This window comes from Nerophis lumbriciformis, linkage group LG23 (genome assembly GCF_033978685.3).
Source record: "Nerophis lumbriciformis linkage group LG23, RoL_Nlum_v2.1, whole genome shotgun sequence".
Classification (NCBI taxonomy): Eukaryota; Metazoa; Chordata; class Actinopteri; order Syngnathiformes; family Syngnathidae; genus Nerophis; species Nerophis lumbriciformis.
The window spans coordinates 36,663,599-36,677,368 of NC_084570.2; the positions used below are offsets into that span (position 1 = coordinate 36,663,599).

The following is a 13,770-nucleotide window of genomic DNA, read 5'->3' on the forward strand; positions in this document are numbered from 1 at the left end:
CTTGTTTATATTTATTTTACACTGGAGATTGTTCAATAAGTATTACGTATGTCGAGCTTGTGTGCAATTGCGTGCTAAGCTGTTGTTTAGCTGCAAGCTATAGCTTAATTACCATGAGAGAGAGAGATACTGTATATTACTGTATATATGTATAGATATAGATATATGTATATATATTTATATATGTGTGTATATATGTACATATTTGAGTATATACGTTTGTATACATATATGTATATTCATATATATGTATGTATTTATAATTATATGTATATATATATAGATGAATGTGTATACATGTATATTTATACATATACAGTATATGTGTATGGATATACAGTATGAGAGAGCGATACTGTATATATAGATAGATAGATAGTACTTTATTGATTCCTTCAGGAGAATTCCCTCAGGAAAATTAAAAATGTATATGTATATGTATGTATGTGTACGTATATATATGTATGTGTATATATGTATGTATACATATATGTATATTTATGTATATTTTTATACGTATATATGTATGTGTATGTATATATGTATACATGCATGTATATATGTGTATATATGTATATTTATATATGTATACATATAGATAAATGTATATAGATATAGATATATATTCATATATATACACACCTTTTAGTTTACACTCTTATGACACACACAAACACACACACATATATGTATATATATACGTATGTGTATATGTGTATATTTATATGTATACATTTAGCTATTTGTATAGATATATGTATGTATATATATGTGTATATATGTATATTTATATGTATACATTTAGATATGTGTATAGATATATGTATGTATATATATATATATATATATATATATATATATATATATATATATATATATATATATATATATATATATATATATATATATATGTGTGTATGTACCTTTTAGTTTACACCCTTATGACACACATATACATATATATATATATATATATATATATATATATATATATATATATATATATATATATATAGACTGTGTGTGTATATATATATGTATATATGTGTGTATGTACCTTTTAGTTTACACCCTTATGACACACACACATATATATATATATATATATATATATATATATATATATATATATATATATATATATATATATATGATAATTGTTTATTTGATGATATCGGATCAATATCTACTCGGACTGAACAAACAAAAGTCTGCAGCTGATTGATAGTTGGCAGCTTTATTTTAAGATGTGTAGTAAAGCCTGTGGTTTTTTGTGTGTGTGTGGGGGGAGGGGGTATTTTTTTCTTCTTTTTTTTTTTAACAGACAGGTTGTATGAAAACCTATCATGGTTATAAAATCATGAAAATAGAAATCCTTTTTGCATCTTATTTTAGACTGGTATGCTTTTTGCTTTCAGGGCACCAACCTCACAGACATCTGCTCCGAGTTGCTGCTTCATGGAAATCTCCTCAAAATCTCGGCGGGGAACATTCAAGAGCGCGTCTTCTTCCTGTTCGACAACCTTCTGGTCTACTGCAAAAGGAAGTCCAGGTGAGAATGTACACTGCGGCGAGATGAAGTGTGTGACGTCTTACGTGACCACGCCGCCGTCTCCTCTCTTGTAGAGTTTCTGGGAAGAAGTCCACCAAGAGGACCAAGTCCATCAACGGCCCGCTTTACGTCTTCAGGGGCAGAATCAACACGGAGGTGATGGAGGTGGAAAACGTGGAGGACGGAACAGGTTTGTGTCCGCTCAGCAATCACACACGCCTCTTTATTCAAGATAGTGCATGGTATGCTGCGTGTCGTTCATCTTGCTGAGAAGGAAACAAAAAAGTCGGATGCAAAATCCTTTAATAACAATGATTAGCGATGCTACGCTAACTATACGTTGCTGCTGTTGTCTACGCACACATCCACAGAACAGTGCAGATTCGAAAAGTCCACAAAAAAGCGCTAAAAGTAGAGAAAAAGTCACGAAAAGTGCCACAAATGGTTGTGCAGTGTAAAGGGTTTACACTAAAAGGTAAAAAACACCAGAGGGAAACATTAAACAACACAAAGGAGGACACAAAAGAGCACAGAGCTGCTGCGACCAGCTGTCAGTTCAGTGGCGCTATTTTGTCATACAGCTACAAATGTACAACACAACTATACTTTGCAATTGCGGTTGGAACGGTTCGAATCGGTTGAAAAATGTGGGATATGGAGAGGTTTGTATATTGCCCATTCATTTTCAATGGAGGGAAATTCCTAGTAATCAGGGAATGTTCAGAACCGGGAAATATGCTTGCTTGAATGTGCAGATTGAGTGGAGTGTGTGGATGTTGGAACGATTCAAATCGGTTCAGAAATGTGGGATATATTAATTGTCAATGGGGAGAAAATTACCGAAAATTCCAGGAAAACCAGGAATTTTGGGAAAGGGACCACATGTTTTGCGTTCGATTTATAAGAAGAGTGGTGTGGTGGATGGTTGAAAAGGTTTGATTGGAGTTTAAAAATATGCGAATAATTTTGAGAAATGTTCCCATTCATTTGAATGGGAATTCCCTGGACATTTGGGAATTTCGGAAAAACCGGGAATTTTTTGAAATATTGATACGAGCACAATTGTCCTAGACGATATGAATGGGTTGGAGTTGTAATTGTTTTAATCGGTTAAAAAATGGTGACATAGTAACGGTTTGAATTTAAACGGGGTATTTCGGAATTTCAGGAAAACAGGGAATTTGTGCGCAAAGAATAATGCAAGTTTTGTTGTATCAACTAAGAGAAATGTTTTGAAGGTGAAATGGTGAAAAACGGTTGAAAAATGTGGTGAAAGGTGAAAATAGGACTTTGGAAAACTAGGAATTCTGGGAATTCCTGTTATTCTGGGAATTCCTGGAATTCTTTGAGTTTGGTTATCCAAGGTAAGTGGAGTGTGTGGATGTTGGAACGGTTCAAATCGGTTGAGAAATGTGGGATATGGAGAGGTTTTTATATCGCCCATTCATTTTCAAAGGAGGGAAATTCCTGGTAATTTCGGGTAATCAGGGTATGTTTGGAACCGGGAAACATGCTGGCTTGAATGTGCAAGGTGAGTGGAGTGTGTGGATGGTGGAACGGTTCAAATCTGGTGAGAAATGTGGGATGTATTCATTGTCAATGGGGAGAAAATTACCAGAAATTACGGGAAAACTGGGAATTTTGGGAAAGGGATAACATGTTTTGCGTTTGATTTATGGGAAGAATAGTGTGGGTGGATGGTTGAAAAGGTCAGATTCGGGTTTGAAAAAATGCGAAGAATTTTGAGAAATGTTCCCATGTATTTCAATGGGAATTCCCTGGACATTTGGGAATTTCGGGAAAACCGGGAATTTTTGAAAATATTGATACAAGCACAATTGTCCTAGACGATATGAATGGGTTGGTGTTGGAATTTTTTGAATCGGTTGAAAAATTTGACGTAGTAACAGTTTGAATTTAAATGGGAATTCCTGGAATTTTGGGAAAACTGTGAACTTTTGAAAATATTGGTACTAGCACAGTATTCCGAGATGATATGAATGAGTTGGTGTTAGAATTATTTTAATCACTTAAGAAATGTTGACATAATAACGGTTTGAATTTAAATATCGGGAAAACCGTGAATTTTTAAAAATACTGATACTGGCACAATTGTCTTAGATGATATGAATGGGTTGGTGTAGAAATTGTTTTAATCGGTTGAAAAATGTAGACGTAGTAACAGGAATTTCGGCAAAACAGGGAATTTGTGCGGAAAGAATAATGGTAGTTTTGTTGTCCCAACTAGGAGGAATGTTTGAAGGTGAAAAACGGTTGAAAAATGTGGACTGTGAAAACTTTCCAGGAAGAGGTGAAAATAGGGCTTTGGAAAACTGGGAATTATGTGAATTCCTGGAATTCTTTGAGTTTGGTTGTCCAAGGTGAGTGGAGTGTGTGGATGTTGGAACGGTTCAAATCGGTTGAGAAATGTGGGATATGGAGAAGTTTTTATATTGCCCATTTATTTTCAATAGAGGGAAATTCCTGGTAATTACACGTAATCAGGGAATGTTTGGAACCGGGAAACATGCTGGTTGGAATGTGCAGGATGAGTGGAGTGTGGATGTTGGAACGGTTCAAATCTGGTGAGAAATGTGGGATGTATTCATTGTCAAAGGGGAGAAAATTACCGGAAATTCCGGGAAAACTGGGAATTTTGGAAAAGGGACAACATGTTTTGCATTTAATTTATCGGAAGAGTAGTGTGGTTGGATGGTTGAAAATGTCCGATTCGGGTTTATAAATCCGAAGAATTTTGAGAAATGCTCCCATTCATTTGAATGGGAATTCCCTGGACATTTGGGAATTTCGGGAAAACCGTGAATTTTTGAAAATATTGATACGAGTACAATTGTCCTAGACGATATGAATGGGTTGGTGTTGGAATTTTTTGAATCGGTTGAAAGATTTGACGTAGTAACTGTTTGAATTTAAATGGGAATTCCTGGAATTTTGGGAAACTGTGAACTTTTGAAAATATTGGTACTAGCACAGTATTCCGAGATGATATGAATGAGTTGGTGTTGGAATTATTTTAATCGCTTAAAAAATGTTGACGTAGTAACGGTTTGAATTTAAACAGGTATTTCAGAATTTCGGGAAAACCGGGCATTTCCGCGAAAAAAAAAAATAGTAGTTTTGTTTTCCAAACTAAGAGGAATGTTTTGAAGGTGGACTGGTCAAAAATGGTTGAAAAATGTGGACTGTGAAAACTTTCCAGGAAGAGGTGAAAATAGGGCTTTGGAAAACCGGGAATTCTGGGAATTCCTGGTATTCTTTTGAACCTGGAAAATGGTAGTTTGGTTGTCCAAGGTAAGTGGAGTGTGTGGATGTTGGGACGGTTCAAATCGCGTGAGAAAAGTGGAAATTGTGCAAGTTTGAAAAATGGCCCATTTGTTTTCAATGGGAAAAATTACCCGAGAGTTCTGGGTAATCTGGGATATTTTTTGAAAAATGACGATTCCCGGTCGGGGCCGAATATTTTGATACTGGAACGGTTCCGATCAAGTTAAAACTGTGGGCTGTGGAGCGCGCCAAAGCATTTTATTTGTCATTCTAAAGAAGAAAAAGACAACTGCTCACATTGAACCATTCTTGGAGAAGATGACAGTGCATAATATGCTGCTTGGCTTTTGGCTAAAGTCTGACTGCTAACTTGCAGGTGTAATGATAAACGCTGTAAATATGTGGGACGGCGTGACGCAGTTGGGAGAGTGGCTGTGCCAGCAACCTGAGGGTTCCTGGTTCAATCCCCACCTTTTACCATCCTAGTCACGTCCGTTGTGTCTTTGAGCAAGACACTTCACCCTTGCTCCTGATGGGTCGTGGTTGGCGCCTTGCATGGCAGCTCCCGCCATCAGTGTGTTAATTGTGTGTGAATGGGTGAATGTGGAAATAGTGTCAAAGAGCTTTGAGTACCTTAAAGGTAGAAAAGCGCTATACAAGTATAACCCATTTACCATATGGCAAATAGATATATGTATATAAAACGATAAATCATGTTGTTTAGTCTCATGCTTTGAAGCCTCTGTCTGTCTTTAATAAAGACAGTGCATGATATGCTGTTTGCTGCTATGCCTTGTTTTCTTTCTTGAACTCTGAAAAAAGCAAAAGACAACAGTGAACTTTGACTCGTGGTCTTCGAACTATGAATGGAGTAGATCAAAGGCAGGCGGACGTTTGACAATGCATGGTATGCTGCTCGGACAGAGGACTTGCAGGTGTAAGGTTAAACAACGTATAGAAAATAGGGCAATTTAATAAGTTTTCAAACAGTACGAAAATGATCAATTGTAAATGTAATTTAGTCTCATGCTTTGAAGTATCTGTCTTTATTGAAGACAGTGCATGATATGCTGTCTGCTGCCATGCCTTGTTTTCTTTCTTGAATGCTGAAAGAAGAAAAAGACAACTGGGGATTTTGTCTCGGGGTCTTCGAACTATGAATGAAGTAAATCAAAGTCAGGCTGACGTTCGACAGTGCATGGTATGCTGCTCGGCTGTTGGCAATGTTTAAATTCGGTTGTAGGTGTACTATAATGATGTAAACAAGGCAATAAAATACATTTCAATGTACCGTCTAGTCTTTGGTCATGCTTTGATGATTTCTTGGAGACAGTGCATGGTATGCTGATTGCTGCTATACCTTGCTTTTTTTTTTAATCTCAAAGAAAAAAACGACAGCAATGGACTTTGACTCCGGGTCTTCGAACTATAAATGAAGTAAATCAAGTCAGGCTGACGTTTGACAGTGCATGATATGCTGCTCGACTGTTGGCAATGTTTTATTGTGTTTGTAGGTGTAATAAAAAATACTGTAAACAAGGCAATAAAATACATTTTAATGTACATTGTCTAGTTTTTGGTCATGCTTTGAAGATTTAGTGCAGACAGTGCATGGTATGCTGCTCGACTGTTGGCAATGTTTGATTGTGTTTGTAGGTGTAATGATAAGTGCTGCAAACAAGGCAATGAAATACATTTTAATGTGCATCGTCTAGTCCAGGGGTCGGCAACCTTTACCACTCAAAGAGAGATTTTGACCAGTTTCACAAATTTAAGAAAACAATGAGAGCCACAAAAATCATTTGAAATTTAAAATGAAATAACGCTGCATACGAAGTTTTTTTTTTGCTTTGTGCTATGTATAAACCAAGGGTCTCAGACACGCGGCCCACACCTTAATATGAAAATGTAATATTAGTGCGGCCCGCGAGTTTTATACGAATGACGCTTGACAGGGTCATACTTGTCAACCCTCCCGATTTTTACGGCAGACTACGAATTTCAGGGCAACTATTCTCTCGAACGTGCCGTGATGGTACAGCATTTAGCGCCCACTACAATCAGCGTGCCAGGCCCAGCCACACATTGTATGGGGCTATTGCTTGCTCACGTAAGTGACAGCAAGGCGTACTTGGTCAACAACCACACAGGTTACACTGCCGGTGGCGGTATAAAAAACTTTAACACTCTTACTAATAATGTGCCACACTGTGAACCCACACCAAACAACAATGACAAACACATTTCGGGAGAACATCTGCACCGTAACACAACATAAACACAACAGAACAAATACCCAGAATCCCATGCAGCCCTAACTCTTCCGGGCTACATTATACACACCCGCTACCAAACCCCGCCCACCTCAACCGACGCACGGAGGGGGGGGGGAATGATGTGTGGGGGAGCAGGGTTGGGGTGGGGGCGGGGTTTGGTGGTAGCGGGGGTGTATAATGTAGCCCGGAAGAGTCAGGGCTGCATGGGATTCTGGGTATTTGTTCTGTTGTGTTTATGTTGTGTTAAGGTGCAGATGTTCTCCCAAAATGTGTTTGTCATTCTTGTTTGGTTTTGGTTCAAAGTGTGGCGCATTATTAGTAAGAGTGTTAAAGGGGAACGTTATCACAATTTCAGAATTGTTAAAACCATTAAAAATCAGTTCCCAGTGGCTTATTATATTTTTCGAAGTTTTTTTCAAAATTTTACCCATCACGCAATATCCCTAAAAAAAGCTTCAAAGTGCCTGATTTTAACCATCGTTATAAACACCCGTCCATTTTCCTGTGACGTCACATAGTGAAGCCAACACAAACAAACATGGCGGAAAGAACAGCAAGCTATAGCGACATTAGCTCGGATTCAGACTCGGATTTCAGCGGCTTAAGCGATTCAACAGATTACGAATGTATTGAAACGGATGGTTGTAGTGTGGAGGCAGGTAGCGAAAACGAAATTGAAGAAGAAACTGAAGCTATTGAGCCATATCGGTTTGAACCGTATGCAAGCGAAACCGACGGAAACGACACGACAGCCAGCGACACGGGAGAAAGCGAGGACGAATTCGGCGATCGCCTTCTAACCAACGATTGGTATGTGTTTGTTTGGCATTAAAGGAAACTAACAACTATGAACTAGGTTTACAGCATATGAAATACATTTGGCAACAACATGCACTTTGAGAGTGCAGACAGCCCAATTTTCATCAATTAATATATTCTGTAGACATACCCTCATCCGTGCTCTTTTCCTGAAAGCTGATCTGTCCAGTTTTGGAGTTGATGTCAGCAGGCCAGGGAAGCTAGGGTCGATAAGGGGTTTAGCTCGCTCGTCTGCGGGAACAAACTGCCGCCATTGCTTGCCGTGCTACCGAGGTCCTTTGTCTTTGAATTGCTCACACACTCCGGCAGATTCAATGGGGGTCTGGCGGCAGATTTCTTTGACTTTATCGTTGGAAATGCATCTGCTTTGAGTGTCGCAGGATATCCACACATTCTTGCCATCTCTGTCGTAGCATAGCTTTCGTCGGTAAAGTGTGCGGAACAAACGTCCAATTTCTTGCCACTTTCGCATCTTTGGGCCACTGGTGCAACTTGAATCCGTCCCTGTTCGTGTTGTTACACCCTCCGACAACACACTGACGAGGCATGATGTCTCCAAGGTACGGAAAACAGTCGAAAAAACGGAAAATAACAGAGCTGATTTGACTCGGTGTTGGAGAAAATGGCGGATTGCTTCCCGATGTGACGCCACGTTGTGACGTCATCGCTCCGAGAGCGAATATTAGAAAGGCGTTTAATTCGCCAAAATTCACTCATTTAGAGTTCGGAAATCGGTTAAAAAAATATATGGTCTTTTTTCTGCAACATCAAGGTATATATTGACGCTTACATAGGTCTGGTGATAATGTTCCCCTTTAAAGTTGTTTTATATGGCCACCGTCAGTGTAACCTGTGTGGCTGTTGAGCAAGTATGCCTTGCTGTCACTTGCGTGTGCAAGTAGTAGATGCATACAACAAAAGGTTGTGGGGGCACGCTGTTTGTACAGATTGTAGAGGGCGCTAAATGCTATACCATCATGGCATGCCCTTATTATTATTGCTAGGATTAAAATCGGTGAATATTAATACCGGGAGATTTCTACTAGAGGCACCGAAATCCGGAAACCTCCTGTGAAAATTGGGAGGGTCGGCAAGTATGCAGCTGAGCCGCATCAGAGTGATCAAAGAGCCGCATGCGGCTCCGGAGCCGCGGGTTGCCGACCCCTGGTCTAGTCTTTGGTCATGCTTTGGTGTCCCTGTCTTTATTGGAGACTGTGCATGGTACGCTCCTCGACTGTTGGCAATGTTGAAATGCGGTTGTAAGTGTAATGATAAATGATGTAAACAAGACAATAAAATACATTTTAATGTACATTGTCTAGTCTTTGGTCATGCTTTGATGTTTTATTGCAGACAGTGCATGGTATGCTGCTCGACTGTTGGCAATGTTTAATTGTGTTCGTAGGTGTAATGAAACATACTGTAAACAAGACTATAAAATACCTTTTAATGTACATTGTCTAGTCTTTTGGCATGCTTTGATAAATTCTTGGAGACAGTGCATGGTATGCTACTCGACTGTTGGCAATATTTAAATGCGGTTGTAAGTGTAATGATAAATGAAGTAAACAAGACAATGAATAACATTTTAATGTACATCATCTAGTCTTTGGTCATGCTTTGATGATTTCTTGGAGACAGTGCATGGTATGCTGCTTGCTGTGACGCCCCTCCTTTAATTTGCTATTGCTTTGTTTACAGTTTCCACCAATGTTGTGAATCTGTCAGGAGCTGACGGTTTGGGTGGGGCATCACTCTCTGTGCTGAGTTTCAAACAGGAAGTAGCACACAGCCGGCCGAGTACCAACTTTTTTTTCCTTCTTTCTTGGTGTCAAAGATACAGTTGGAGGTGTGGCTGCAGCCCCCGAGGTGCGAATGCACAGAATTGCTGTGCCAACGCCTCGTCTGTGGGCTGGATGTGGTTGACTGTGTGCGCGCGCTAGTGTAGAAACGCTGTCTTCCTCTCGCTCACGTGTTTCCTCTTTTCAGTAAACGCCAGAATGTTTTGCAGTTTCACAACCGCAAAGAGAACAACATCAACTCTCGAATGTTTTGACTTTGGCGTGCATTGATCTTTCCAGAAGACAAAACACTCCCCGAGCATGTGAGAACTACCGGAGCTTTTCTTCCCCCTTCAAGTGGCACAAATATTTATGTGACAGTAGACCCAAGTCAAAAACCTCTTTTGGGATGTTATTCATGTCAAAAGGTAGTGGTGGAAGTAGAATATCATTCTTTTTGCAAAATGTATTTTTATTTTGTTTATAATAATATTAATGTAAAAAAATATAAAAACAATGTGAAATTTGTATATTTTTCTGAAATGTTCCCCCACACAAAATGTATCGACATGCAAACTAAAGAAAAGTAAAACTGCAAATATTTTGTGAATTTATTTGTGGTGATAGTTAAAATAATAATAAGAAGGGAATATATATATATATATATATATATATATATATATATATATATATATATATATATATATATATATATATATATATATATATATATATATATATATATATATATATATATATATATATATATATATATATATATATATATATATATATATATATATATATATATACACATACATATATATATATATATATATATATATATATATATATATAAATGTGTGTGTGTGTGTGTGTGGGTGGGTGTGTATATATTTATATGTATATATATATATATTTATTTATTTATTTATTTTTATTAAATTTTTTTTTTTTTTAATTACCATCACAATATAAATAAAATGCAAATAATTCCCAAAATAATTACATTATATATATGCATGTATATATATATATATATATATATATATATATATATGTGCGTGTGTGTGTGCGTGTGTGTATGTATATATATGTTTGTATGTATATATATATATATATATATATATATATATACATATATATACATACAAACATATATATATATATAAATGCATTTATTTTTTATAAATGTTTATATTATATATTTTATTTATAAAAACAAAATAAAAACAATATAAAATGTTTATATTTTTCTGAAATGTTCCCCCCCACAAAATGTATCAACATGCAAACTAAAGCAAAGTAAAACTGAAAATAATATATGTATACATACATATATATATATATATATATATATATATACATATATATATATATATATATATATATATATATATATATATATATATATATATATATATATATATATATATATATATATATATATATATATACACACACACACACACACATGCATTTATTTTTACAAATGTATATAGTTGTGTACATTTTTTTTTTCAAAATATTTTCTTTCCACAAAATTTACATTTATTGATTGATTTATTGATGCGCACTGAGGCTCCCTCAGGTGGCGCTAATTCACAAAAATAAAACTAACACAAACTAAAACGGCAAATCTTTTGGGAATTTATTAGCATTTTTAAAACATTTGCGGTGGTAATTTAAATATGTTTATACATACATACATACATCAGAATCAGAATCAGTTTTATTGTCATTACGCAAGGTAACGAGATTGAGGCCATTCCATACAGTGCGATGTGTGCATGCTAGAAAAACAATGTGCAAATATATAAAAATTTAAAAAATGTAGAAGTGCAATGAATATGGTGTGAAATGAATATATACATGAAAAAACAAAACAAAAACAGGGTTGTTGGTGGAATGGGTTATTGCACCGAAGAGAAGGCAGTTATGAGGGACAATGGGGCATACATACATACATGCATACATATATATATATATATAATATATTTTATAGATAATATATTTTTTTAACTTTTTTATATATATATATATATATATATATAATATATATAGGTTAAAATATAATATATATTATATACAATATACTGTATGTATTTATAAAAACATTTTTTTTAATTTATTAAAACATGTTTTTGTTTTCTTAAATGCATTGATTTTTTATTTATTTATTATTAAAAAAGATTTTTGCAGCAATGTGTTTGTTGAAATCTTTTATGTAAATGTATGTACATTAAAAAAATATTTATTTTTCAAATGTAAAATAAGGCAAAACTCCTCCCTATTGACATACACATAATGCAGAGGGAACCGAGCAGTAGTTTTCGGAACTGGTGGAATTTAAAAGCCCCTTTCCAGTGTCAATATAAGTTTTATTCCTGGTTCTATGGTTATCGTCACATTTTTCCACGTTGTTATCATTGGTAACCTTCTGACAAAACCAAAGAAAAAATAAGTTGCCCTTGTGGCAAAAGTCTATTGTGAGGAGAATGACGGTAGCTAAATTTTATTAGTTGTGATTATTTTCCCTTTTTGATGTTTTTGCCGGCAGCGGACTATCACAGCAACAACTACACGGTGACAAACGGCTGGAAGATCCACAACACGGCGAAGAACAAGTGGTTCGTCTGCATGACCAAAACAGCGGAGGACAAGCAGAAGTGGCTGGACGCCATCTTGAGGGAGCGGGAGCAGCGAGAAAGTAAGTCAACTTCTATTTTTTTCAAACCAAAGTCTGAAGTTTCCCTCTTGTTTTTTACTTTAGTGTTTGGCAACTTTGTGTATCCACATTTTCCCCCACTGTGGGACAGATCAAGTCCATACTATCAAAGTACGGTGGCCTGCAGGTGAAAAAAGTCCAAACTCTACAAACATAAATCATCCCAAACCCCGCAAAAAACGTAATAAACCACTTTCAACAATAAAAGGCTGTGGAAAGTTGGCCAGATTATTTATTTAAATTTTATTTTTTTTGTTTTTTGTTATGGTTTCAATTCCTTATTTGAATAATTGATTATTTATTAGATTATTATTATTAGAAATTGTTTTGCAGCGATTTTCAAAATTAATATAATTTTTTAAGATGCATTTTTGTAAATGTCGTTAATAATTATTTATTAAAACATTTTTTTATCATTATTTTTTATTATTTATATATATACTGTATATCTCCAATCCAATTATTTATATAGCACTATTAACAACAAAACTGTGTCCAGAGTGCTGCAGGTAAAAAAAGAAACAATAAAAAGTAATTAAATTACAAGCATTTAAAACGAAACAAGTAAAAAAATGTTGTATGTATATATATATATTTAAATGTATTAAATCATTTAAAAAAAAAAAATTTTTTTAAGTGTAATAAATTATTTTTTAGACATTTTTTTCATTATTATCAAAAAAAGTTGCAGCAGTATATCATAAAAAAATATATATAATTAATTTAAATGTATTAAATTCTAAATTATTAGATTTTTTTCTTATTCTTGCACATCTATTTTGCTAAATTCTTCAAAATAATATAATGTATAAATTTTTTTTAATTTTTATTATTATTTATTATATTAATTTTATTATTACGCCCCCTTTTTTTGGCCTAGAAGGCTGATTGGCAACACTAATTTGGCCCTAGTGTGTGAATGTGAATGTTGTCTATTTGTATTTGCCTTGCCATGAGGTGACGACTTGTCTGTATTGTATTATTTCTTGATGATACCTTTACGTCACATTTACACTGATGGCGGATGCAAAGCGCTAATAACCGCGACACATCAGGAGTGAGGTGTCTTGCCTAAGGATACAACGGCCGTGACGAGGATGGCGGGAGCTGGATTCAAACCAGGAACTCTCAAGTTGCTGGCACGACCTCTCTACTATCTGTGCCACGCCTCCAGGGTGTACCTTGCCTTCTGCCCGACCCTTTAGAGGGACAAGCAGTAGAAAAAATGGATGACTGAATGATCCCCAAGAGTAATACACGTTTTTAATTTTCAGATTTTTAATTTATTACTACACGTTTTTTGTAAAGTTCCCCAAAATTCCTTAAACA

The 13,770-nt window shown here is 35.5% G+C and overlaps 1 protein-coding gene across 2 annotated transcripts in view; it reads left to right on the forward strand.

Moving 5' to 3' along the window:
* prex1 (phosphatidylinositol-3,4,5-trisphosphate-dependent Rac exchange factor 1) overlaps positions 1-13,770 on the forward strand; it is a 245,354-nt gene that overhangs the window by 90,170 nt on the left and 141,414 nt on the right. For both annotated transcript variants that reach the window (XM_061985632.2, XM_061985633.2), the window contains exons 7-9: positions 1,419-1,552; positions 1,627-1,742; positions 12,274-12,423. In XM_061985632.2, coding sequence (XP_061841616.1) covers positions 1,419-1,552; positions 1,627-1,742; positions 12,274-12,423 — 400 coding nt within the window. The remainder of the gene's footprint in view (positions 1-1,418; positions 1,553-1,626; positions 1,743-12,273; positions 12,424-13,770) is intronic.